Source organism: Mus caroli, unplaced genomic scaffold (assembly GCF_978045245.1).
Source record: "Mus caroli unplaced genomic scaffold, Mus_caroli_1 scaffold_9, whole genome shotgun sequence".
Taxonomy (NCBI): domain Eukaryota; kingdom Metazoa; phylum Chordata; class Mammalia; order Rodentia; family Muridae; genus Mus; species Mus caroli.
Window position 1 is genome coordinate 61,690,053 of NW_028227264.1, and position 25,243 is coordinate 61,715,295.

Consider the following 25,243-nt stretch of genomic DNA (forward strand, 5'->3'; position numbering starts at 1 on the left):
AATGGCATAGACTAAAACAGTAGCTAAGGATGCTAATATCTTAAAGACTCACTCATAATAATAATAATAATTATTATTATTCTTTTGTCTGATGACTTATTTTCCTGTTGCTGTGATAAAACATCATGAACAAGGCAGTTCATGAAGGGAAGAGTTTATTTGGGCTTGTGGCTCCGTCCGGGGCTGTAAGGGTCTGCTAGGTACAGAAGCACTGCTGCAAGCTACAGGCATAGTGGCAGGGGCAGGAAGCTTAGAACTACAGGCATGAAGAAGAAAGAGCAAACTGGCAGTAGGGTGAGACCTTAAGCTCCCAAAGCCAACCCCTAGTGACATACTTTCTCTAGTGAGGCCACGCCCTCTAAGCCTCCCCAAACAGTGCCACTAACGAGGTTGGGGGCAGGGGTGTTCAAATGTCTCAGTCCATGGGGGGACATTTTTTATTCAGACCGCTACATCTTTTTCAAACACCAATGCTTTCTCATGGCTTCTCCTTTTTCTCTAATAATAGCTTACTCAAATTTTTATTAGTTTCCTTTCTAAACAAGAAGTTGCCCCAACCTCCTTTACAACCTACATTATCAAATACACAACCTTAAAAACATACAGAGATGCGACCTATGTACTCTGTCTCTTGATAAGAACAGGCAAACATACCGACCACCTGAGCATTGTGGGTGCATGGAAACAAATCACTTGCCTGCTGTCGAATGCCTGCCCAGAGGTTGACAATGGCTTTCGATTAAGATGGCCGACCAAGTGGAAACCTATTTGATAGGTTTGAAGGTCAGATGAATTTACTAGCTTTCACTAGCACTAAGCCTGGGTGGCATGACCTTAGAGAACAGCTTGGTAGTATCTTGCTTCTTTCACAGTAGATTTGGCACCTTGAGTTTCAGAAGACTGCAAAGAAGTGCCAAATAGAAGTCTCACTTACCCCACGATTGTCAAGAACCCTCTACTTTGGAAAGACTTTTTTTGCTGATAAGTACTGTTTTTTTGCTTTTTTGTTTTTTGTTTTTCTGTCCATGTGCAGGCAACATGTCCGCAGAAACGCCAATAACCATGAATATGGACACTCAGGATCTGCAGATCCAAACGTTCACTGTGGAGAAACTGCTGGAGCCTCTGATAATCCAGGTATGGGCACTTTGGATGCTGCAGTGTGTAACAGCCGTGTCTGAGCAGTGATTAAAGCAGTGGGAATAGCAACAAGCCAAGGAAAGATTTGGTTTTGTATATGAATAAATACATCATCTAAATGATCCTTTATTTAAACTGGTATTAGCTGGGTGTGGTGGTACATACCTTTAATCACAGCACTCAGGATGCACAGTGGCTAAGGATGTTAATATCTTAAGACTCATTCATAATGACAATAATAATTATTATTTTGTCTTGTGACTTAGTTATTTTCCTGTTGCTGTGATAAAACCTCATGACCCAGGCAGTTCATGGAAGGGACTCTGTGAGTTCAAGGCCAGTCAGGTCTACACATCGAGATCCTGTTTTAGACCTCCTTAAATAAGATGATATGAAAATATAAAGGTATATATTTAATATTAATAATATAAATTTGAAAATTTTACCAACTTTCTCTCTGATTCTTTTTTGTGTACATATTTGTGTGTGTATATGTATGCATGTCTGTGAGTGTGTGTGTGTGTATAAAATATATCTTAAAATTTTTTTTGCCTCATTCTTCTAGTGCTTGGGACTACATGTGTATACCATAATATCAAGAGGTATATATAATTAACAACTCCTCCTCCTCCTCCTCTTCTTCTTCTTCCTCCTCCTCCTCTTCCTCTTCCTCCTCCTCTTCTTCTTCTGTGTGTGTGCATGTGTACAGGATGAGTGGGCACCTGTGTTGTAGCTTATGTGGACAGGTCAAAGGACAACTTTGTGGAGTCAGTTCTTTCCTGGTTGTCAGGCTTGTGTGGCAAGCCACTTTATTGCTGGACCATCTCCCCCAACTTCAGAGGTATGCATAATCTGTAAAATATTGTGATATAAATGATCTTGTTTAGCCAGGCATGGTGGCATGTGCCTTTAATCCCAGCACTTGGAAGGCAGAGGCAGGCAAGATCTTACGTAGGGAGTACGGTACCAGGACAGGCAGGGCTACTCAGAGAAACCCTGTCTAAAAAAAAAAAAAAAAAAAAAAAAAAAAAAAAGAAAGAAAATTATCTTGCTTAAAAACTGAGGCAAGTTAGTATGAGTTCAACCATCTTTATTATTGAAGAATTTCAGTGGTTTGACCTAAGAGACATGGTATCTCATTTGTCACAAAGTAAACTATAATTAAATTTTCAAAAATGTGGGAGAAAAGCAGTTAATTAAAGGAATTTTGTGATAGTCTTTTATGAAACAAGTAATCATTTGATAATATGAATAATGACTCTCTGGCTTAGCCATCATGTAAGACACGATTTTATGTATTGGATTTTTTTTTTATTTTTAAGAAATGCTTCCTTAGCATAAATGATGCATTCATGTAGAAGATGTGTTTTCATCGTATTTGCCTCATACCATGCCGTGGCCCTCGCCCACTCACAGCGAGAGTGTTTGCTTTTCTTGATTCAGTGTCTGAAGGAATCTATACATTGATGCAGACTTAAATATTTCACCTCTCACAGCAGAACTGGTAAGGAAAATCCCCTTTGACTCACTTCACGCCAAGCATCTAGGTTGGGTCTTCCAAAGACACTAAACTCTCAAGGTTTACTTGGGTGAAAAGTGACATTGACTGTGTGTCTGATCATCCAAGTGTTCTTGTCTTTCCTGTGGATGCAGAGCAGAGCAGCTCAGAGGACAGATGTGGGACTTGTTTCCACTGAGCACAAATTGAGACCTACCACTGGGAAGACAGTTCAAAAGATTTCTCACTGGTGACAACTGAGTTATATATTAATTGTTGCTGTCTCAATGTCATTAACACCCAAAATTAATACTACGTAAGCCATCCACTGAATGGTTTCATGTTGAGAGATAAAACACAACTATTTGTCTATCTATCTATCTATCTATCTATCTATCTATCTATCTATCTATCTATCATGTCTCTTTCTCCCAGGTTCAGTTCAAACTCAGAGCTTCTGCCTGTGTCTTCTGAGTTCACTATTATTTGGCTTTATTTTCATTTTATATATATAAAAAAGTAGAATCTTCTAGGAGCAGAGCAAAGAAAATTTAAACACACCCAATTTACTACCAAGAGACAAACATTGGTGTATTTCCTTCTAAGATAGCAAAATAGTGTGTATTTTCTTAGAACTTTATAATATAGAGAATGTAAATTCTGTGGATAGTGCAGGCCTGCCAAGCCGGCTCTTTGGAAGAATGAGGTAGCCTAGGCAACATATACACAGATTTATATTGAATATATGTATAGTGGATATATACACTGAAAAATGTTATTTTCCATTCTCGTTTCTGTGGTAAAATACCACGGCAAAAGCAAGTTGATTCAGCTCATACTTGCAAGTTGCAGTTCTCATAGGCAATGATGTGTCAGCAATAGGAGCGTCTTAGGCATTGTTCTGTTGCTGTGAGGAGACGCCATAATCACAGCAACTCTTATAAAAGAGAACTTCTGACTGGGGCTGGCTTACAGTTTCAGAGGTTCGGTCTGTTATCATCATGGAGGGCAGCACTGCCCCAGGCATGACAGGCATGGAGCTGGAGAAGGAGCTGAGAGCAACATACTGATTCACAGACACACACACACACACACACACACACACACACACACACACACACACACACACACTCACACATACACACACACAGAGAGAGAGAGAGAGAGAGAGAGAGGGAGAGAGAGAGAGAGAGAGAGAGAGAGAAGCGGTTTGGCATGAGCTTGTGAAACCTCAAAGCCCACCCTCACTGACATACTTCCTCTAACAAGGCCACACCTCCTAACCTTTCTAATCCTTAGTGCCACTCCCTGGGTGGCTAAGCATTCAAATATATGAGCCTACTGTGGGGGCTATTCTCACTCCAACCACCTCAAAGAGCCTGATAGACCTGGTCGCAATGATCTGTAGTCAAGAGCAGAGAGCAATGGGTTGATGCTCAACTGCTGGTAATCAGCTGGCGTTCTCTTTTTAATTCAGTCCAGAGCCCATTGCATGAAATGGTATCTGCTGTCATTCAGGTTGGGCCTTCCCACTTAACATAATCAAGATAAGCCTGAACAACACCATCAGAGAGCTTTCTCACAGGTGATTGTAGACTGTGTCAAGTTGACAATGGAAACTATCATCAAACAGGCAGACAGACACACACAGACACATACACACACACACACATACACACACAGACACAGACACAGACACACAGACACCGACACACAGAGGAGAAAATGCTGTATAGATGGATTTCATTAAAATGCTAATTTTGTAGCTTCTCTGCCTTACTTTTTTTTGAGTGCTGGGTATTTTCTTTTTAATTCAACACAGGCACACAAACATTTTAGGGAGGCACTCTAACCACTAAACTATCTCAGCAAACCAACTTTCCTATTAAAAAAATTTAAAATTTACTTACGTGTACAGTTGTTTTGTTTGCCTGTACGTCTGTGTCCATGTAGTACATATGTGCCCGGTGCCCATGGAGGAGAGAAGAGGGTGACTCCCTGAGCTGGAGTTATAGACGGTTGTGACCCTCTGTGTTAGTGTTGAGAACTGGACCTAAGTCCTCTGAAAGAGAAGCAGGCACTCTTAGCCTCTGAGCCGTCTGTGCAAACCCCAGTCCTTATAAAAACAAGTCAACGACATTGCTGCTTAGTTACAGATCAGACAGCTTTATCCCTGCTTTTATTTAAAGTAACCACTCATTTTGGGATGTTTCGGTTTTTAGCCTTTTTTGGACAATTATAGATGCTGTTTGTTGGCTGGAGATGTAGCCCAATCCATAGAGTGCTTGCCTAGCATTGGAGAATCCTCAGGTTTGATCAGAGCACCTCACAAATTGAACACAGAGGCAACCCCCAGTAATCGATCAAGTGGTGGAATCAGAAAGATCAGAAGTTCAAGGTCATACTCAACTACATAGCAAATTAGAGGCCAGCCTAAAAAATGAGACCCTGCCTAAAAGAAAAACAAACATTTCTGTGCAGAACATCTTTATGTGTGTGGGTGATTTCCTTAGGACTAGTTACCAAAAATACATGATAGTGAGCAAGATATGAAAACTTCCTCATATTTTTCACCAAATTTTGCTAGGGGGTGGATTTCAGACAGGACTTCATACCCTGTAACCTAGACAGAACTTGACTAAGTACCCCAGGCTACCCTCCATTACATGGTCCCCTTGCCATAGCATTTCTAGGCTGACAGGTGTTAGCCATGCCTAGCCATGGGCAAAGTTTCAAGTTCTGACAACTAAAGATTTTGTTCTTGTCTTAGGTAGCTTTCTATTCCAGTGATGAATCCTTGATGAAAAGCAACTTGGAGAGCAAAGGGTTTATTTCATCTTACTGCTTATAATCAATCACGAATAGAAATAGGGCAGGGACTAAAGCAGAGATGGTGGAGGAGCGCGGCTTGCTCCCTATGGCTTGCTCAGGCTGCTTTCTTATACATCCCAAAGAGTGTGTCCCCAGGGGTGGCACCACTGAGCCCTCCCACATCAACTGTTAAACAAACAAAGCAAAAGTCCCCAGAGATGTACCTACAGGAATTTTCCTTTCCTTTCCCTTTCCCTTTCCCTTTCCCTTTCCCTTTGCCTTTGCCTTCCCTCTTCCCTCTTTTTCCTCTTTCTTTCTTTCTTTCTCTTTCTTTCTTTCTTTCTTTCTTTCTTTCTTTCTTTCTTTCTTTCTTTCTTTCTTTCTTTCTTTCTTTCTCTCTCTCTCTCTCTCTCTCTCTCTCTCTCTCTCTCTCTCTCTCTCTCTTTCTTTCTTTCTTTCTTTCTTTCTTTCTTGTGCTTTCAAGACAGGGTTTCTCTGTGTAGCCCTGGCTGTCCTGGAGCTCACTCTGTAGACCAGGCTGGCCTTGAACTTAGAGATCCACCTGCCTCTGCCTCCCAAGTGCTGGGATTAAAGGCATTCACCACCACTGCTCGGCTCCTACAGGAATTTCTGATGGAGTTTTAAAATTTTATTTTATTTATTTATTTATTTATTTTTTAATTTGAGATTCATCCTTCCCAAAAGACCTTAGCTTGCTCAAGTTGACAAAAAACCTAACCTGCAAAGTTCCTATGCACTTATAAGAGAGCGGGCAGGGAAGTGACCTTTACCATTCATTTCTCCGCATATCCCGCCTCCCCCCCACCCCCCAGCCCCCGCCAAGAAGTTGTGACTCTGGAGTTGATCACTTAGAACTTGATAATCTTAAAGGATGTAGCCATATTATTCTGAGCAGAGAAAGTGGTATGGGGAAATTGCCTTTCATTTGTCCTTTTGAGGCAGAGACTTCCTGTATAGTCCAGGCTAACCTCCATCTCCTTGCCTCATCTGGGATTCCAGTGCTGACATCACGGGACAGCAACATCACATCCAATCAGAAGCTAGCATTTACGGACGAAGGGAAACTAGTAGAGATTTTGGTCAAGTACTTTGTGCTATCAGGCAATAGGAATTCACACAAAGAGATACGGTAGTCACAGCTATGTGTGTCCTGGTATGTTCTAAAACTATCACAATCATCTTTCCAAATGGTATTGATTCTACCCAGAAAGTTAAGAGGGCGAAAATGATGCGAAGGAACTAATGTTAGGACCTTTGATGCGGCACCTGGGTACGTGCTTTCCCTGGCCAGCAGGCGCCGAGATCAGGGAAGGAAACCCAGAGCCTGTTCTGCAGGAGCTCTGAGTCACCTGCTCATGCAAGGCCAACTTTATCTTTCTTGTCTGTTGTTGAGTTTTAAGAGTTTATTGATTTCTTAAAGGAGGCTTGGCATATCACTTTGCCAATACCCTAGCTGAAAATTTTTTTATAGGTCTTGGCAATAGTCAAGTCATATGAAATTACAAATATTAATAATTTATGGAATAGCAGCTGGGTGTAAGAACTTTCTCGCGAAGCAGCATCCCAGCAGAGCGGAGTTATCTGGGCATACACTTGGTTTTCATTATCATAGGATTTTTCCTTGCAAAATTCCAGTACATTTTAAAGTCAAAGAATTATTATTGTAAAATAGCTGACCTTATAAGACTTTTATACTCAGCTTTTAAAAGTCTATCACTTAAAAATATTTATTTTAGCCGGGCGTGGTGGCGCACGCCTTTAATCCCAGCACTCGGGAGGCAGAGGCAGGTGGATTTCTGAGTTCGAGGCCAGCCTGGTCTACAAAGTGAGTGCCAGGACAGCCAGGGCTACACAGAGAAACCCTGTCTCGAACCCCCCCCAAAAATATTTATTTTTACTAATATGTGTACATATATGCATATATATGTACACGCATACATATCTATCTATCTATCTATCTATCTATCTATCTATCTATCTATCTATCTATCTATCTATCTATCTATGTGCACCTGTGTGTGGGTAAGTCACGAGTGTATGGATGCCTTCCCCGGAGGGTGGTGGATCCCCTGGAGCTAGAATTGCTGGTGGTTGTAAGCCAGCTGGTACTGGTACTGGGTGCTGGTACTGGTACTGGGTGCTGGTACTGGTACTGGGTGCTGGTACTGGTACTGGGTGCTGGTACTGGTACTGGGTGCTGGTACTGGTACTGGGTGCTGGTACTCAGACTTTGGGTCCTCTGTGTAAAAGCATCAAGTGCCTTTAACCACTGAGCCATCGCTCCAGCTTCTTATCTGTTGGTCTTGTCACACGCAGATCATCTCTTTAAATTGTAATAAGGTTGATTTTTCCTGACTAATCCTGTGGTAGATATACTATCACATTCCACTCCCACCCCAGGATGTTTAGTTTTTATTTAAAACATTCAATTGATAGAATTATATATTGATCTATATGTTTACTATTTAATATATGTGTGCATTATCTGATGACCAAATTAATGAATATATTTATTTTGTCCATCAGTGCTGTTTTGTATTTGTGAAGCAAAGACACTTAAAGTATATCTAAACTATAGCATTTGTTTCAATAAATTTCACGTATATTATATAGTCAACTATAGTTAGCATCCTATTCACAAATTAGATTCCCAGAACTTAATTCATCATATGACTGAAAATTTGTATCCTTTGACCAAACTTCCCATTTCCCATAGCCCCTCTCTCCAAGGTCCTCGGAACTACTACCTTATGCTGTTCTGTGATCTCATTTATGTGAGGTTGTGTAGTGTTTTCCTTTTGTGCCTGGAGACGTTAGTTACTGTAATAATGGAAACATTATAAGGATAAAGGTTTCACACTCACTCATGCTGACAAATGGTAAGAAATCCTTTTCTTAAAATGACTTAATAATGTTTATGTGTACATGCCAAATTGTATTGATTTCTGTATCAATGGACCCCTAGGTTGTGCCCTTATCTGCTTTTGTCCCCGGAGAGTCCCTGGTTTGAATAGTTGCGCGGTTTATACAGTCACATGACGCAGTACCTCGTTATGCTAAATACATTTTAGTAGAAGCTCATCTCCTTTACATTAAAGTAACCATTTTAGTAGCCCCATTAAAAAATCCTCACGTTTCCCCATTGTTTATCTTTATGTCACATTCTTTTACTCACAGGGTTACACAGAAATTACTTATCTTGGTTCATAATTCAAGATCAAAGTTACATTTTAATTTTTGGAGTAATTGGTCATAGATCCTATGCTGTCACTCCAAGTTCTTAATTCACTTATGCATAAATCTTCATTCTGCTCGTTTTATAGTAACCAAAGTCTTCCCTACCAAACCTGATTTATCTTTAATCTCGGTTTCTTTTTTTTTTTCTTTTTCTTTTTCTTGAGCTCAGGTAAATCACTAGGCCATTTGCAGGGATGCTCAGCCTGGGATATATTTTAATCATTCTCTTTCCTTTTCTCAGTGTGATAACTTACACACTGCATTCCTCGGCAATTCATTCCTCCGATGGGTCAGAAATATTTTTTTTTCTCAGCAATTACATTTTTATGATTGCAACTGCAGGCATCTACATTTTATCACTTTCAAGATCTGAATGTGGCAGTGGAGTGAGGAAAGTCTATTTATGCAGATCTGTTCTCCAGAGAATTGACATCTCTACATTGTCTCTCTGAAGGGGATATAAACTGCTAGATCATGTGATAGTCATTATGTAATGGATCCATCAATAATCTTATTTACCACAAAATATAATTTTCTGTGTGTCAGATTCATGTCAAATGTGAGTTAAAGGAGTAGACTCACAATCTCTTAAAATAAATTAATAAATCCCTTTATAAGGTGTTATAAATTTTTTTTTGGCAAAAGTTAAGATGTATCTTATGATATAAATACATTCCATGTTCTTAAACGGTAAATGTAGGATTAGAGCAACAGTAACGAACATTATTTTTCTAACTCTTATATACCTCAGGCTCTGCCCCATTTCTACTTCCATACTGACTCTTAAATTACACACACACACACACACACACACACACACACACACACACACACACGCATATACATCTATATGTATGAGTGTTTTGCTTACATGTATGCATTTCTGCAAGGTGAGTGCATGGTATTTACAGAGGTTAGAAGAAGGACATCAGACCCCCTGGAATTGAAGTTGAGGATGGTTGTGAACCATCATGTAGGAACTGGACCCAGATCCTCACTAAGAGCAACAAGTGCTCTTAACCACCGAGCCATCTTTCAGGTTCCTTATATGTATCTTTATGGGAGTCCATTTAGAAATAGCAGCTTCTTCTTCTTCTTCTTCTTCTTCTTCTTCTTCTTCTTCTTCTTCTTCTTCTTCTTCTTCTTCTTCTTCTTCTTCTTCTTCTTTTTGTATTCTATAACAATAGTCATTGGCCAAAACTAAAACTATCTTGTGACTCATGTATGAGTCAGCATAAGCAAGGTTATGTTGACACAACCCTAAAACCTCAGAGGCTTAATAAAAATTCATTTTGAGTCCAAGCTACAGATTTGTGGTGAGTTCCCTGGGGTCTCTGATCAACGCCAGTGCTTATAGACCTAGGCTAAGAGAATTCACTATCAACAAGGGAAAGAGGACATAATGAACCATGAAAAGAGACCCTGACATGTTGTCACATATGTTACATACGATGCTACATGTGTTACTTCCGCTCATGTTGTTTTTATCAAAGCAACGCTGTCCAAAGTGAATGCTGGATGCGCAGTCTTGCCCAGTGCACAGAGAAAGGTGCTCTTTGCTTCTTCATGCCTCCACCTGATTTCATGTCATGTTGCATGGCTGCCCTAGTCATGTCTTCCTTTATCTAGGGTTGGGAAAATGACTTGGTGACACTTACGAGTTGTTGAGGAGCTTGCGAGATTCCAGCAGATGATCATGAATTGGTCCTGTCACCACCGTCAAGGGAGAGATCTAAATCTCCTACCCCTGAGTTACGTGGGCTCTTTGGTTGGATCTAGGAAACCAGTCAAGAGGAGGTAATCAATACAAATATGAAATGAGCCAAACATTTCATTTCACATGTGCGTGAGGAGCTTCAGGAGACGGAAGTCCGAAGACATTGCTGAAGTGTAATGCTCTGATAATCTTAGATAAACTCCAACCAACTTATGAAAGAATGAGTTAGATGGTCAGGGTTCTCTAGAGTCACAGATCTTATGGGTAGTCTCTATATAGTAAGGGAATTTGTTATGATGACTTACAGTCTGTAGTTCAACTAACTCAACAATGATCAGCTATGAATGGGAGTCCAAGGATCCAGTAGTTGCTCAGTTCCACAAGGCAAGCAGGCGAAGAAGAGTGGATCTTTTTCCAATGTTCCTATGTAGGGCTCAACAGGAAGGTGTGGTCCAGATTAAAGGTGTGTACCACCATGCCTGGTTCTGGGACTTTCTTTGTCCCAGATGACCTTGAACTCAGAGATCTCCTTCCTTAGTCTCCTGGGATCCATAGCCACTATGCCTCAAGATCTGGATCACAGGTGAGCCTTCCAATTCTGGATTGTAGTTCATTCCAGATATCATTAAATTGACAACCAGGAATATCCATTACAGATGGATATATATGAGCCATGTTGGTAAATTCTAGGATGTTTTAAAGGGATAAATGGTGGTAGGTATATTGAAGCTAGTGGGAACTCTGAGTTTCTTTAGAGCTGGAGAGATGGCTCAGCTGTTGGAAACTCTTGCTGCTCTTGAAGAGGACCTTAGTTCAGTCCCCAGACCAAGGTCACACAGTTTACAACTGTCTATAACTCCAATTCCAGAGTATATAGTTGTCTTTTCCAGTCTTCACAGTATCTGTGCCCTTGCTATGAGCGTGCACGCGCAAACACACGCACACACACACACACACACACACACACACACACACACACACACACACAAAACCCTAAAAGAACATTCTTTTAAAGAACTTGTCTAGTCAGGCAGGGCCACTGTCAGCCTTGAGTGTTTAAGGTAGATTTGCAGCCTTGGTACACAAAGGGGAATCCGTCCCCAAAGAATCTTCACAACTTGTTACATGTAGGAAATTCAGGTCTTCTGGCCCTTTCTGAAGTCACAGGTCATTAAACGATTTCAGCTTTAAAAACTGATTTCCTAGTTTGGTATATTTTGTGATATCATGTCCTTAACTCCTCCACCAGCCTCTTTGTAGAGCTAAGCAGAGGATAACTAGAAAATACAGTCACTCTAGGTACAGAACTGAAAGAGAAGGAGTGTTTTAGGTACTGTTCTATTTCTGTGACCAAGATAATTTCTAAAAGAAAATGTTTAATTTGGCTTACAGTTTCAGAGTTAGAGTCCTTGACAGTGGAGCAAAGGAATAGCTGAATGATTATATCTTTTTTCTTCTCTTTTCTTCCCTTTTCTTTTCTTTTTTCTTCTCCTTCTTGTCTTCCTCCTCTCCCTCCCCGCCCCTTCCTCTGCCTGTCTGCCTGCCTGCCTGTCTGTCTGTCCTTCAATAAGGTTTCTCTGTGTAACCCTGCTCTACTGGAACTCGCTCTGTAGACCAGGCTGGTCTCTGTCTCCTGAGTGCTGGGATAAAAGGCATGGGCCACCACTCTTGGCTGCGTGTTCACATCTAGATTTGCATCTGTGAGGCAGACAGAGGTACACCAAGAAACCCTCAAGTCTTTTGAAATCTCAAAGCCCACCCCTATGGACACACCAAGTGACCTCCCTCATCAAGCCCACTGAAGTGACAGGCTACACCTTCTAATCCTTCCAAACATCCTACAAAGGGGATCCAAGTATTCAAATGTACAGTTCCATAGAGACCATTCTTATTCAAACAACCACAAGAAGAGACGTGAGTAGTGACAGTGAGGGTTCCTCTAAACATCCCTTTACAATTTCTCCCAGACATCTAGAAAGAACTCTCTGCTGCACTCCAGCCTTGGCAATATTTTTTTCTCTTCTCTTTGAGCCCCAAACCCCCAAAACAAAGAAAGAAACAAAGGAAAGCACCTAGATATAAGCAAGTAAATGGTCATGAGCAAATAGCTGCCAAGAAAGGGTTAATTTTCCACTCTACAATTGGCTCCCAGGTAGTAGATAGGACTTGCCACCTTTGGGTTCTTAGTCTCCAAGAATAGAATTTCAGAAAAATAAATCACTATTTGCAACTGCTGCCAGTTCCCTGCCCTCCCCATCTCACCGCTCCAGCACCCCCCCCCCCGACGCTGGGGCATCAAACCTCCACAAGACCTAGGGCCTCCCTTTCCATTGACGTCAGACAAGGCCATCCTCTGCTACATACGTATCTGGATCCATGGATCCCTCCCTGTACATTTTTTTGGTTGGTCCTGGGAGCACTGGGTGGTCCGACATTGTTCTTCCTATGGGGTTGAAATTCCCCTCCGCATCTCCAGTTCTTCCACCAGCTCCCCAACCAGGGGTCCCCAAGCTCAGTCATGGGGGTGGGGTGGGGTAGGCAGCATCAGGCTTCTATGATCTTATTTATAAGCGTTCTTCTTGCACCCTTGCTGATTATCCCATCAATAGATTAGAAACGGCTGATCAACCTCAAAAGTTCTAAGGAAATCTGCAGATGATCCTATACATGGATGAAGTTCTTGCAGACTAATCTTGGCCTAAGCCAATATTGGACTTTTGACTATAATATATAATCTTAAAAACTGGCAAACTAAATACCTTTGAAATATTTACAGGCCTAATACTTAATAAGTATCAATGATGTTATTTCTAATGGCAAGATGAAAAAAATGAAGTTAGTGCACCTCCATAATGTTTTAAAGTTTAAGATGACTCAGAATAGCGGAGTCAATATCTAATAAAGTGACTCTTTCAACTTCTGACTCTTCTACTGCCAGAAGATGCTCTCATGGGAAAGTCAGAAGATGATGCTCTCATGGGAAAGTCGTTGGCTAGAGTGCTCTTGAGAAACAGATCGTTTGGAACAAGGAAGCTACTTTTTTTTTTCCCCCTGAGACAGGGTTTCTCTGTATAGTCCTGGCTGTCCTAGAACTCACTTTGTAGACCAGGCTGGCCTCGAACTCAGAAATCCACCTGCCTCTGCCTCCCAAGGGTTGGGAATTAAGGCATGCGCCACCACCGGCTGACAGGAAGCTACTTTTAAAATTAAAATAAGACCAAGAAAAGCCAGAAGTTTGTGGGATCCAGATGGATCACATATGACAGAGTTCTCAGAATGTCCTCAATGTCCCTCAAGACATGGGGCTCTGTGGCAAGCTGTGGGTAGGTGTTAGGGGCAGCACCCCTTCACCTCACCTTAGTCTGATTCCTAGATTGACTTATTTTCTTCTCCTCCCCCTTCCCTTCCCCCCTCCCCCTCCCCTTCCTCCTCCTCCTCCTCCTCCTCCTCCTCCTCCTTCTTCTTCTTCTTCTTCTTCCTCCTCCTCCCCCTCTTCCTCTTCCTCTTTTTTTTTTTTTATCAGACTCTCATGTTTTACTACTTGCTCCAAAATTGTAGTCTGTTGCACCAGCATTTTGTATTTTTGTCATCCTCCTGTCTCAGCCTTTTGGGGGCTGAGCTTCTAAGTGTGTCCCGCCACATTGAGTACCACTGCAAATGTTTTTTATCTTGCAATTGTAGCTCATCTTCTCCTTGGTGAATTCACTGAGCATGCTTAACTTAGCTTTGTAGTGTGCCCTCAGCACCTTATAGACTGATTTTTAGAGGCTTCCAGGTGTTGGAAACTGACAATCAGGACCCACCTGTTCATTAGTGACTCAAGGCAGCGTTTGTGGTTCGTCTTGGTGAAAGGCTAGAAGAATCCTTATCTCTGCCACTGCAGTCAGTTATAGCTTGAGACGTGACCTGGTCTTTCATAGAATCCCCTGGCACTCTGGAGAGAGCCTGAAACTTGAAACCTCCTTGACTTTAGACCAGCAATGACATATATATATCCAGATATAAATAGCTTCAAATTTGATGGCTCATCTGTTGCACTTATGATGTCGTTATAGCTCGAGGGCAGACAACATAGAAACAAAATGGGCATGGCATGCTCCCATAAAAATCTCTTATTGTCAGAAATAACCAACTGTCCAGATTTGTCTCCAGAGATTTTTCAGGCTCATATTCTAGACTGACCTTCCCCCCCCCCACCCCCGGGATAGTCTGCACTCACTATATAAGGAATTGTAAGAGATAGGTACTATCTCACCTCAGTTGAGAGCCGCATGGGGGTACAAATGATGGTGGAGTTGTTTCTTGGCAAATCCCTAGGGGAGACACAAAAACCTCAGTTGGGAGAAGAGTTACTAAGCAGGCGACTGAGAGAATTCCTGTTACTGTCGAGGGTTCCCTTAGCCCAGTGCTTTCCAACCTTCAGTGCACATAAAAGTCATTTGGGGAGCTTTGAAAAAAAAAAAGAAAATCCCGATGCCCAGGCCTCCCAAAGCTAGTTAAATCAGAATTTCAGGGAGTAGGGCCAGGCAGCAATTTTGAGAACTCCCAGGGGATCGCAATGTTGGAATTGCTGAATTGGCCATTGTGTCAGCCAGCAGCAAGCATGGCTCTCTGCCTTTTGGCCCAAGGCTTGCCCTAAAACTGTGCCTCATTTATTTTTCTCTAACCTTAAACTTGAATATGTATCTCTGGATATATCCATGGATATATAGTCATGTAATATATATGTAGATATATATTTAGAAAAAAATCATATACCCTCCCCACCTCAATATGTGTGTGTGTGTATATATATATATATATATATATATATATATATATATATATCTCCATGGACACACACACACACACACACACACACACAAAAGAATACTATAAGTAAAAGCTTACTAAATGTTATTTATGAGTTTTGCAGTTTTAAAGATCTATTTAGTTAAAGAACTGTTGTGTGCATTTCTTGTGTGGGGTGTCCACATGAGTGCAGGTGCCTGTGTGGTCCAGAGGAGGTTGTCGGATCTCCTGGGGCTGGAGTGACAAGTGGCTGTGAGCCTGCTGCTGTGGGGGCTGAGATCTGAACCTAGGTCCTGGGGAAGAGCAGTTTCCAAGGCTTCCCTGAGTATCTCTCCAGTCCTCAGGCGGGCTTTTGTTTTTAAAGGGAATGCTTTGTGTCCTCTGCTTGGATTCATAGACACCAATTTTGTTCAGCTCAGACACATGTCCCATACTCTCTACCTTGTGTTTTTAATATTTCCCAAATGAGAATGCACTGTATAACAGCCATACACATGTTAGGGAAGCAGAAAACCGGCCTGAGTAGGACCACAGGCCTCTTCCGGCCGGACCAGCACTGGGGTAGCTAGAGCGCAGGGTCGGCTGACACCTGCCAGCTACCCACGACCCCTGCCACAGGATTTTGAGACTGCTGGTGAGTGGAACACAGCTTCTGCTCCAGTCCAATCACACGGGACCTGAGACTGCTTTGGTTGGGGAGGCAGAAATCCGGCCTGAGTAGGGCCACAAGCCTCTCCAGTCAGAAAAGCGCCGGGGTAGCTAGGGCGCAGGGTCGGCTGACACTCGCCAGCTACCCACAACACCTGCCACAGGATCTTAAGACTTCTGGTGAGTGGAACACAGCTTCTGCTCCAATCCAATTGCGCGCGGGACCTGAGACTGCATTAGTTAGGGAAGCAGAAAACTGGCCTGAGTAGGACCACAGGCCTCTTCCGGCCGGACCAGCACCCGGGTAGCTAGAGCGCAGGGTCGGCTGACACCCGCCAGCTACCCACGACCCCCGCCACAGGATTTTGAGACTGCTGGTGAGTGGAACACAGCTTCTGCTCCAGTCCAATCACGCGGGACCTGAGACTGCTTTGGTTGGGGAGGCAGAAATCCGGCCTGAGTAGGGCCACAAGCCTCTTCTGGTCAGAAAAGCGAAGGGGTAGATAGGGCGCAGGGTCGGCTGACACTCGCCAGCTACCCACAACACCCGCCACAGGATCTTAAGACTTCTGGTGAGTGGAACACAGCTTCTGCTCCAATCCAATTGCGCGCGGGACCTGAGACTGCATTAGTTAGGGAAGCAGAAAACCGGCCTGAGTAGGACCACAGGCCTCTTCCGGCTGGACCAGCACCGGGGTAGCTAGAGCGCAGGGTCGGCTGACACCCGCCAGCTACCCACAACCCCCGCCACAGGATTTTGAGACTGCTGGTGAGTGGAACACAGCTTCTGCTCTAATCTTTAAACAGTGACAATGACAACAACTAACCCCAGAGATTACCAGATGGCGAAAGGTAAACGTAATAATCTTACTAACAGAAACCAAGACCACTCACCATCATCAGAACCCAGCACTCCCACTTCGCCCAGTCCAGGGCACCCCAACATACCGGGAAAGCTAGACACGGATCTAAAAGCATATCTCATGATGATGGTAGAGGACTTCAAGAAGGACTTTAATAACACACTTAAAGAAATAAAAGGAACACTGGTAAACAGGTAGAAGACAGTAAAGAGGAAGCACAAAAATCCCTTAAAGAATTGCAGGAGAACACTGCTAAAGAGTTACAAATCCTTAAAGAAAAACAGGATAACATAATCAAACGGGTAGAAGTCCTTAGAGAAAAACAGAAAAACACATCCAAACAGATGATGGAATTGAACAAAACCATACTAGACCTAAAAAGGGAAGTAGACACAATAAAGAAAACCCAAAATGAGGCAACACTGGAGATAGAAACCCTAGGAAAGAAATCTGGAACCATAGATACGAGCATCAGCAACAGAATACAAGAGATGGAAGAGAGAATCTCAGGTGCAGAAGATTCCATAGAGAACATCGGCACAACAATCAAGGAAAATGTAAAATGCAAAAAGATCCTAACTCAAAACATCCAAGAAATACAGGACACAATGAGAAGACCAAACCTACGGATAATAGGAGTGGATGAGAATGAAGATTTTCAACTCAAAGGACCAGCAAACATCTTCAACAAAATTATAGAAGAAAACTTCCCAAATCTAAAGAAAGAGATGCCCATGAACATACAAGAAGCCTACAGAACTCCAAATAGACTGGACCAGAAAAGAAATACCTCCCGACACATTATAATCAGAACAACAAATGCTCTAAATAAAGACAGAATACTAAAAGCAGTAAGAGAAAAAGGCCAAGTAACATATAAAGGCAAGCCTATTAGAATTACACCAGATTTCTCACCAGAGACTATGAAAGCCAGAAGATCCTGGACGGATGTTATACAGACACTAAAAGAACACAAGCTCCAGCCCAGGCTACTATACCCAGCCAAACTCTCAATTAACATAGATGGAGAAACCAAAGTATTCCACGACAAAACCAAATTCACACATTATCTCTCCACGAATCCAGCCCTTCAAAGGATAATAACAGAAAAAAACCAATACAAGGACAGGAACCACGCCCTAGAAACAACAAGAAGGTAATCCCTCAACAAACCTAAAAGAAGACAGCCACAAGAACAGAATGCCAACTTTAACAACAAAAATAACAGGAAACAACAATTACTTTTCCTTAATATCTCTTAATATCAATGGACTCAACTCCCCGATAAAAAGACATAGACTAACAAACTGGCTACACAAACAAGACCCAACATTTTGCTGCTTACAGGAAACTCATCTCAGAGAAAAAGATAGACACTACCTCAGAATGAAAGGCTGGAAAACAATTTTCCAAGCAAATGGTATGAAGAAACAAGCTGGAGTAGCCATTCTAATATCTGATAAGATTGACTTCCAACCCAAAGTCATTAAAAAAACAGGGAGGGACACTTCATACTCATCAAAGGTAAAATCCTCCAAGAGGAACTATCAATCCTGAATATCTATGCTCCAAATACAAAGGCAGCCACATTCATTAAAGAAACTTTAGTAAATCTCAAAGCACACATTGCACCTCATACAATAATAGTGGGAGACTTCAACACACCACTTTCACCAATGGACAGATCATGGAAACAGAAACTAAACAGGGACACAGTGAAACTAACAGAAATTATGAATCAAATGGATCTGGCAGATATCTACAGAACATTCTATCCTAAAACAAAAGGATATACCTTCTTTTCAGCACCTCATGGTACCTTCTCCAAAATTGACCACATAATTGGTCACAAAACAGGCCTCAACAGATACAAAAATATTGAAATTGTCCCATGCATCCTATCAGATCACCATGGACTAAGGCTGATCTTCAATAACAAAATAAATAATAGAAAGCCAACCTTCACGTGGAAACTGAACAACACTCTTCTCAATGATACCTTGGTCAAGGAAGGAATAAAGAAAGAAATTAAGGACTTTTTAGAGTTCAATGAAAATGAAGCCACAACATACCCAAACTTATGGGACGCAATGAAAGCATTTCTAAGAGGAAAACTCATAGCTCTGAGTGCCTCCAAAAGGAAACTAGAGAGAGCACACATTAGCAGTTTGACAACACACCTAAAAGCTCTAGAACAAAAGGAAGCAAATTCACCCAAGAGGAGTAGATGGCAGGAAATAATCAAACTCAGGGGCGAAATCAACCAAATGGAAACAAGAAAAACTATTCAAAGAATCAACCAATCAAGGAGCTGGTTTTTTGAGAAAATCAACAAGATTGATAAACCCTTAGCCAGACTCACTAGAGGGCACAGGGAAAGCATCCTAATTAACAAAATCAGAAATGAAAAAGGAGACATAACAACAGATCCTGAAGACATCCAAAACACCATCAGATCCTTCTACCAAAGGCTATACTCAACAAAACTGGAGAACCTGGATGAAATGGAGAAGTTCCTAGACAGATACCAGGTACCAAAGTTGAATCAAGATCAGGTTAATGATCTAAACAGCCCTATATCCCCCAAAGAAATAGAAGCAGTTATTAATAGTCTCCCAACTAAAAAAAGCCCAGGACCAGATGGGTTTAGTGCAGAGTTCTATCAGACCTTCAAAGAAGATCTAATCCCAGTTCTTCACAAACTATTCCACAAAATAGAAACAGAAGGTACTCTACCCAACTCATTCTATGAAGCCACAATTACTCTGATACCTAAACCACAAAAAGACCCAACAAAGATAGAAAACTTCAGACCAATATCCCTTATGAATATTGATGCAAAAATCCTCAATAAAGTTCTTGCTAACCGAATCCAAGAACACATCAAAACAATCATCCATCCTGACCAAGTAGGTTTCATCCCAGGGATGCAGGGATGGTTCAATATACGGAAATCCATCAATGTAATCCAGTATATAAACAAACTCAAAGACAAAAACCACATGGTCATCTCGTTAGATGCGGAAAAAGCATTTGACAAGATCCAACACCCATTCATGATAAAAGTCTTGGAAAGATCAGGAATTCAAGGCCCATACCTAAACATGATAAAAGCAATCTACAGCAAACCAGTAGCCAACATCAAAGTAAATGGTGAGAAGCTTGAAGCAATCCCTCTAAAATCAGGGACTAGACAAGGCTGTCCACTTTCTCCATACCTATTCAACATTGTACTTGAAGTCCTAGCCAGAGCAATTCGACAACAAAAGGAGATCAAAGGGATACAAATTGGAAAAGATGAAGTCAAAATATCACTTTTTGCAGATGATATGATAGTATATATAAGTGACCCTAAAAATTCCACCAGAGAACTCCTAAGCCTGATAAACAGCTTCGGTGAAGTAGCTGGATATAAAATTAACTCAAACAAATCAATGGCCTTTCTCTACACAAAGAATAAACAGGCTGAGAAAGAAATTAGGGAAACAACACCCTTCTCAATAGTCACAAATAATATAAAATATCTTGGCGTGACTCTAAGGAAGTGAAAGATCTGTATAATAAAAACTTCAAGTCTCTGAAGAAAGAAATTATAGAAGATCTCAGAAGATGGAAAGATCTCCCATGCTCATGGATTGGCAGGATCAACATTGTAAAAATGGCTATCTTGCCAAAAGCAATCTACAGATTCAATGCAATCCCCATCAAAATTCCAACTCAATTTTTCAACGGATTAGAAAGTGCAATCTGCAAATTCATCTGGAATAACAAAAAACCTAGGATAGCAAAAACTCTTCTCAAGGATAAAAGAACCTCTGGTGGAATCACCATGCCGGACCTAAAGCTTTACTACAGAGCAATTGTGATAAAAACTGCATGGTACTGGTATAGTGACAGACAAATAGACCAATGGAATAGAATTGAAGACCCAGAAATGAACCCACACACCTACGGTCATTTGATCTTCGACAAGGGAGCTAAAAACATCCAGTGGAAGAAAGACAGCATTTTCAACAAATGGTGCTGGCACAACTGGTTGTTTACATGTAGAAGAATGCGAATCGATCCATTCCTATCTCCTTGTACTAAGGTCAAGTCTAAGTGGATCAAGGAACTTCACATAAAACCAGAGACACTGAAACTTATAGAGGAGAAAGTGGGGAAAAGCCTTGAAGATATGGGCACAGGGGAAAAATTCTTGAATAGAACAGTAATGGCTTGTGCTGTAAGATCGAGAATTGACAAGTGGGACCTCATGAAACTGCAAAGCTTCTGCAAGGCTAAAGACACCATCAATAAGACAAAAAAACCACCAACAGATTGGGAAAGGATCTTCACCTATCCTAAATCAGATAAGGGTCTAATATCCAATATATATAAAGAACTCAAGAAGGTGGACTCCAGAAAGTCAAATAACCCCATTAAAAAATGGGGCTCAGAACTGAACAAAGAATTCTCACCTGAGGAATACCGAATGGCAGAGAAGCACCTGAAAAAATGTTCAACATCCTTAATCATCAGGGAAATGCAAATCAAAACAACCCTGAGATTCCACCTCACACCAGTCAGAATGGCTAAGATCAAAAATTCAGGTGACAGCAGATGCTGGCGAGGATGTGGAGAAAGAGGAACACTCCTCCATTGTTGGTGGGATTGCAAGCTTGTACAACCACTCTGGAAATCAGTCTGGCGGTTCCTCAGAAAATTGGACATAGTACTACCGGAGGATCCAGCAATACCTCTTCTGGGTATATATCCAGAAGATGTCCCAACCGGTAAAAAGGACACATGCTCCACTATGTTCATAGCAGCCCTATTTATAATAGCCAGCAGCTGGAAAGAACCCAGATGTCCCTCAACAGAGGAATGGATACAGAAATTATGGTACATTTACACAATGGAGTACTACTCAGCTATTAAAAAGAATGAATTTATGAAATTCCTAGCCAAATGGATGGACCTGGAGGGCATCATCTTGAGTGAAGTAACACAATCACAAAAGAACTCACACAATATGTATTCACTTATAAGTGGATATTAGCCCAAAATTTAGGATACCCAAGATATAAGATACAATTTACTAAACGCATGAAACTCAAGAAGAATGAAGACCAAAGTGTGGACACTGTGCCCCTTCTTAGAATTGGGAACAAAACACCCAGGGAAGGAGTTACAGAGACAAAGTTCGTAGCTGTGATGAAAGGATGGACCATTTAGAGACTGCCGTATCCAGGGATCCTTCCCATAAGCAGCTTCTAAACGCTGACACCATTGCATACACTAGCAAGATTTTGCTGAAAGGACCCAAATATAGCTGTCTCTTGTGAGATGATGCCGGGGCCTAGCAAACATAGGAGTGGATGTTCACAGTCAGCTATTGGATGTATCATGGGCTCCCAAAGGAGAAGCTAGAGAAAGTACCCTAGGAGCTAAAGGGATCTGCAACCCTTTTGTCGGAACAACATGATGTACTAACCAGAACCCCGGAGCTCTTTTCTCTAGCTGCATATGTATCGAAAGATGGCCTAGTCGGCCATCATTGGAAAGAGAGGCCCATTGGACTTGCAAACTTTATATGCCCCAATATAGGGGAATGCCAGGGCCAAAAGAATGGGAATGGGTGGGTAGGGAAGTGGGGGGCACTATGGGGGACTTTTGGGATAGCATTGGAAATGTAACTGAGGAAAATATGTAATAAAAATATTAAAAATTAAAAAAAAAACAGCCATACACATTTAATGTAGCCTGTCTTTTGGGTGAATGCAGGGGATTGCAAACTTGCCCACAGTATACTTTAGTTTCTCTTCTCTTTTCTTCTCTTCTCTTCTCTTCTCTTCTCTTCTCTTCTCTTCTCTTCTCTTCTCTTCTCTTCTCTTCTCTTCTCTTCTCTTCTCTTCTCTTCTTCTCCTTTCTTTCTTTCTTTCTTTCTTTCTTTCTTTCTTTCTTTCTTTCTTTCTTTCTTTCTAAAATAAATTCTGACCTTCTGGAATGGAGAGATGGCTCAGCAGGTAAGAGCACTGGCTGCTTGCTCTTCCAGAGGTCCTGAGTTTAATTCCCAGCAACCACATGGTGGCTCATAACCATCTGCAATGGGATTTGATGCCCTCTTCTGGTGTGTGTCTTAAGACAGCGACAGTGTACTCATATAAATAAAACAAATACATCTTTAAAAATATTCTCACCTTTCTATTCTGCACCTGCCCATTGGGACTGGATAAATGGCCTCATTTTCAGCTAGCAAGATGGTAAAATGGTGTGAACCAATGATTTAAACCATGTCTTTTGGTAATGACTCTGTGCCTTAGACAAAAATGCTCAGGAAGAGGTAGATGGGTGTCTTGCTTATGCATTTATGTGGTGAGAGATGGGCCCTTGTATTAGTGTGATGACCCTTGTACATACTTCATTGGAACAGCTGGCTGCTCTAGAATTCTCTCTAGACTGGGTTCATTTCCTCAAAGGTTTCCATCAAAGGGCTTTTTTTTTTTTTTTTTTTTTTTTTTTTTTTTTGCACAAGCCCTAAGCTTGATCCTTAGAATCCATTGTGGAAGGAGAGAACCAACTTCACAAAGCTGTCCTTATGGGCATACACAGTCAACACACACACACACACACACATGCACCACCACTACCACCACTAAAGCGATTGCAGGATCTATGGACATCCAGGAATGTATTCATGTGACCTGTGAGGACCTGGTTAGAAGCTGGCCATCTGGAAACTAAGCAACGGGTTCAGGATAGCCAACCTTTCTTGACCTCTGACTTGTAGAATTGTGAGAACTTACATGTCTATTGTTTAAGCTCTTCAGTCTGCAGCTTTTGGTTTGTTGTGTCCCTAGCAAATGAGCGAATATGAGGATTTAAGAGGAAGAAAAGCAGCAATGAAATAAATAATTATAAAAAAATATGCTAGCTTTTGAAAATGAGCCATATAGTCTTATGATCATCTTCCCTTTTTGACTTAGAAGACTGGCTATAAGACACTTGATTCTAGATCATCCAGACAATCTGTACATGGAGAAGTTCTTTATTCAGAATTTCTAGAAATTTGCTTTTCTAGAAATTGGCTTAGAAAACACACACACACACACACACACACACACACACACAGAGTGATGACTATTTTATAAAAAAGTTATTATGTGCTGTTATTAAAATTTATTTATGTGTACATATTTAATTGTTTCATTATGGTGATGCCCATGTAATTTCCAGCATAACCCTAAATAGGATAAATCATGTAATGAGAACTGTATGGTTTCCTTAAATGATGAGGTGTAGCTAAGCAGGCCACAGACTTAATCATACACATGTTCTTCCTCTATCTAAGCCGGAAACTCATGTTCTACCACCACAGATGAGCTAAGGCGTCTCCTTCCTCTATCCTCCTAAGATAGCCATGGTGATTAGATCTCCCAACCAGGCAGTCTAGCTAGGGGAAGGGGAGACAGTGGCAGGAAACAGAGTCAAAGACAGCCCCACCCCTGCCCCCCACAACCACCCCACTCCAATGTTAGGGGACCCACATGAAGACCAAGCTGCACATCTGCTACAAATGTTGTATGGGGCCTAGGTCCAGCCCCTGTCTGCTTTTCAATGTCTGTGGGGCCCCATGGGCCCAGGTTAGTTGACTTTGTAGGTTGGCTGTAGTTGACTTCTTGTGGTCAGATCTAATTTTTTGTTTTGTTTGTTTGTTTTTTTTTTTTTCTGCCTCCTACCCAGAGTCCAGCCTGAGGCTGAGGACTCTCTGGTTTACCCCTATTTCCTGGTGGAAATCCATGTGTCCTTAGGGGCTCTTTTTGGAAGACCCACTTCATCTCTGTGACTTGTTTGCAGCTCTGTAGAGCCTTCTCTGTACTTACAGAAGGGTCAGCAGTTTGCTCTTCCTGCTATGGTTCAGTTGCTTACAAGTCTCCCTCCCTTCCATCTTGGAGCCTAGTCCTGCTTATGTCCTAACTCCCCAGAGTACCGTTTTCAACACAGTATACGCTCAATAAATGTTTGTTGCTTTGAAATGAACCGAACGAAGTTTGTGGTTGGTTTTGGGAGAGTGCCGGATATTAATTTAGAGATACACAAAGGATTTTGATCCTTCGGCCTTCCTTAGTACCTTTGCTAAGTTGGTCCAGGTTGGGTTTTAGAAGGAAGTGAAGACAGAGTTGTCCTTGGCTTGAGGAGCGCCTCCCTGCTCCCCCAAGTCCAGGGAGACTTTTGACAGGTCACAGTCCTACTTTTCTTCAAAGCTTCCTCTTTTCTACTTTTATAACTTCTTTGTAAACCCCAACAAAGTTTAAGCCAATTAACATGGCTTACATGTCTCATATCTGATTTCACAAATTTAAATTAACAGAAAGGAACAGAAGTAGCCCCGAAGGCTCCTGCGAGTTCCTGGAGGAAGGTTAAAGATCCAAAGTATTTTAGCTCACAAACAGGAAAAGAGATAGCTGCTAACGTGGCCTTTTAATGCCACAGTGATAGCAGAGTGTGAAGAAAAAAAGAATTAAGAGTTCGATT

General features: G+C 41.6%; 1 protein-coding gene across 4 annotated transcripts in view; it reads left to right on the forward strand.

Annotated features, from left to right (window-relative positions):
• Nucleotides 1-25,243, forward strand: part of Ctnna3 (catenin alpha 3) — a 1,580,538-nt gene that overhangs the window by 66,538 nt on the left and 1,488,757 nt on the right. For all 4 annotated transcript variants that reach the window (XM_021173456.3, XM_029482775.2, XM_029482772.2 and 1 more), the window contains exon 2: nucleotides 1,034-1,137. In XM_021173456.3, coding sequence (XP_021029115.2) covers nucleotides 1,039-1,137 — 99 coding nt within the window. In that variant the 5' untranslated portion in view covers nucleotides 1,034-1,038. The remainder of the gene's footprint in view (nucleotides 1-1,033; nucleotides 1,138-25,243) is intronic.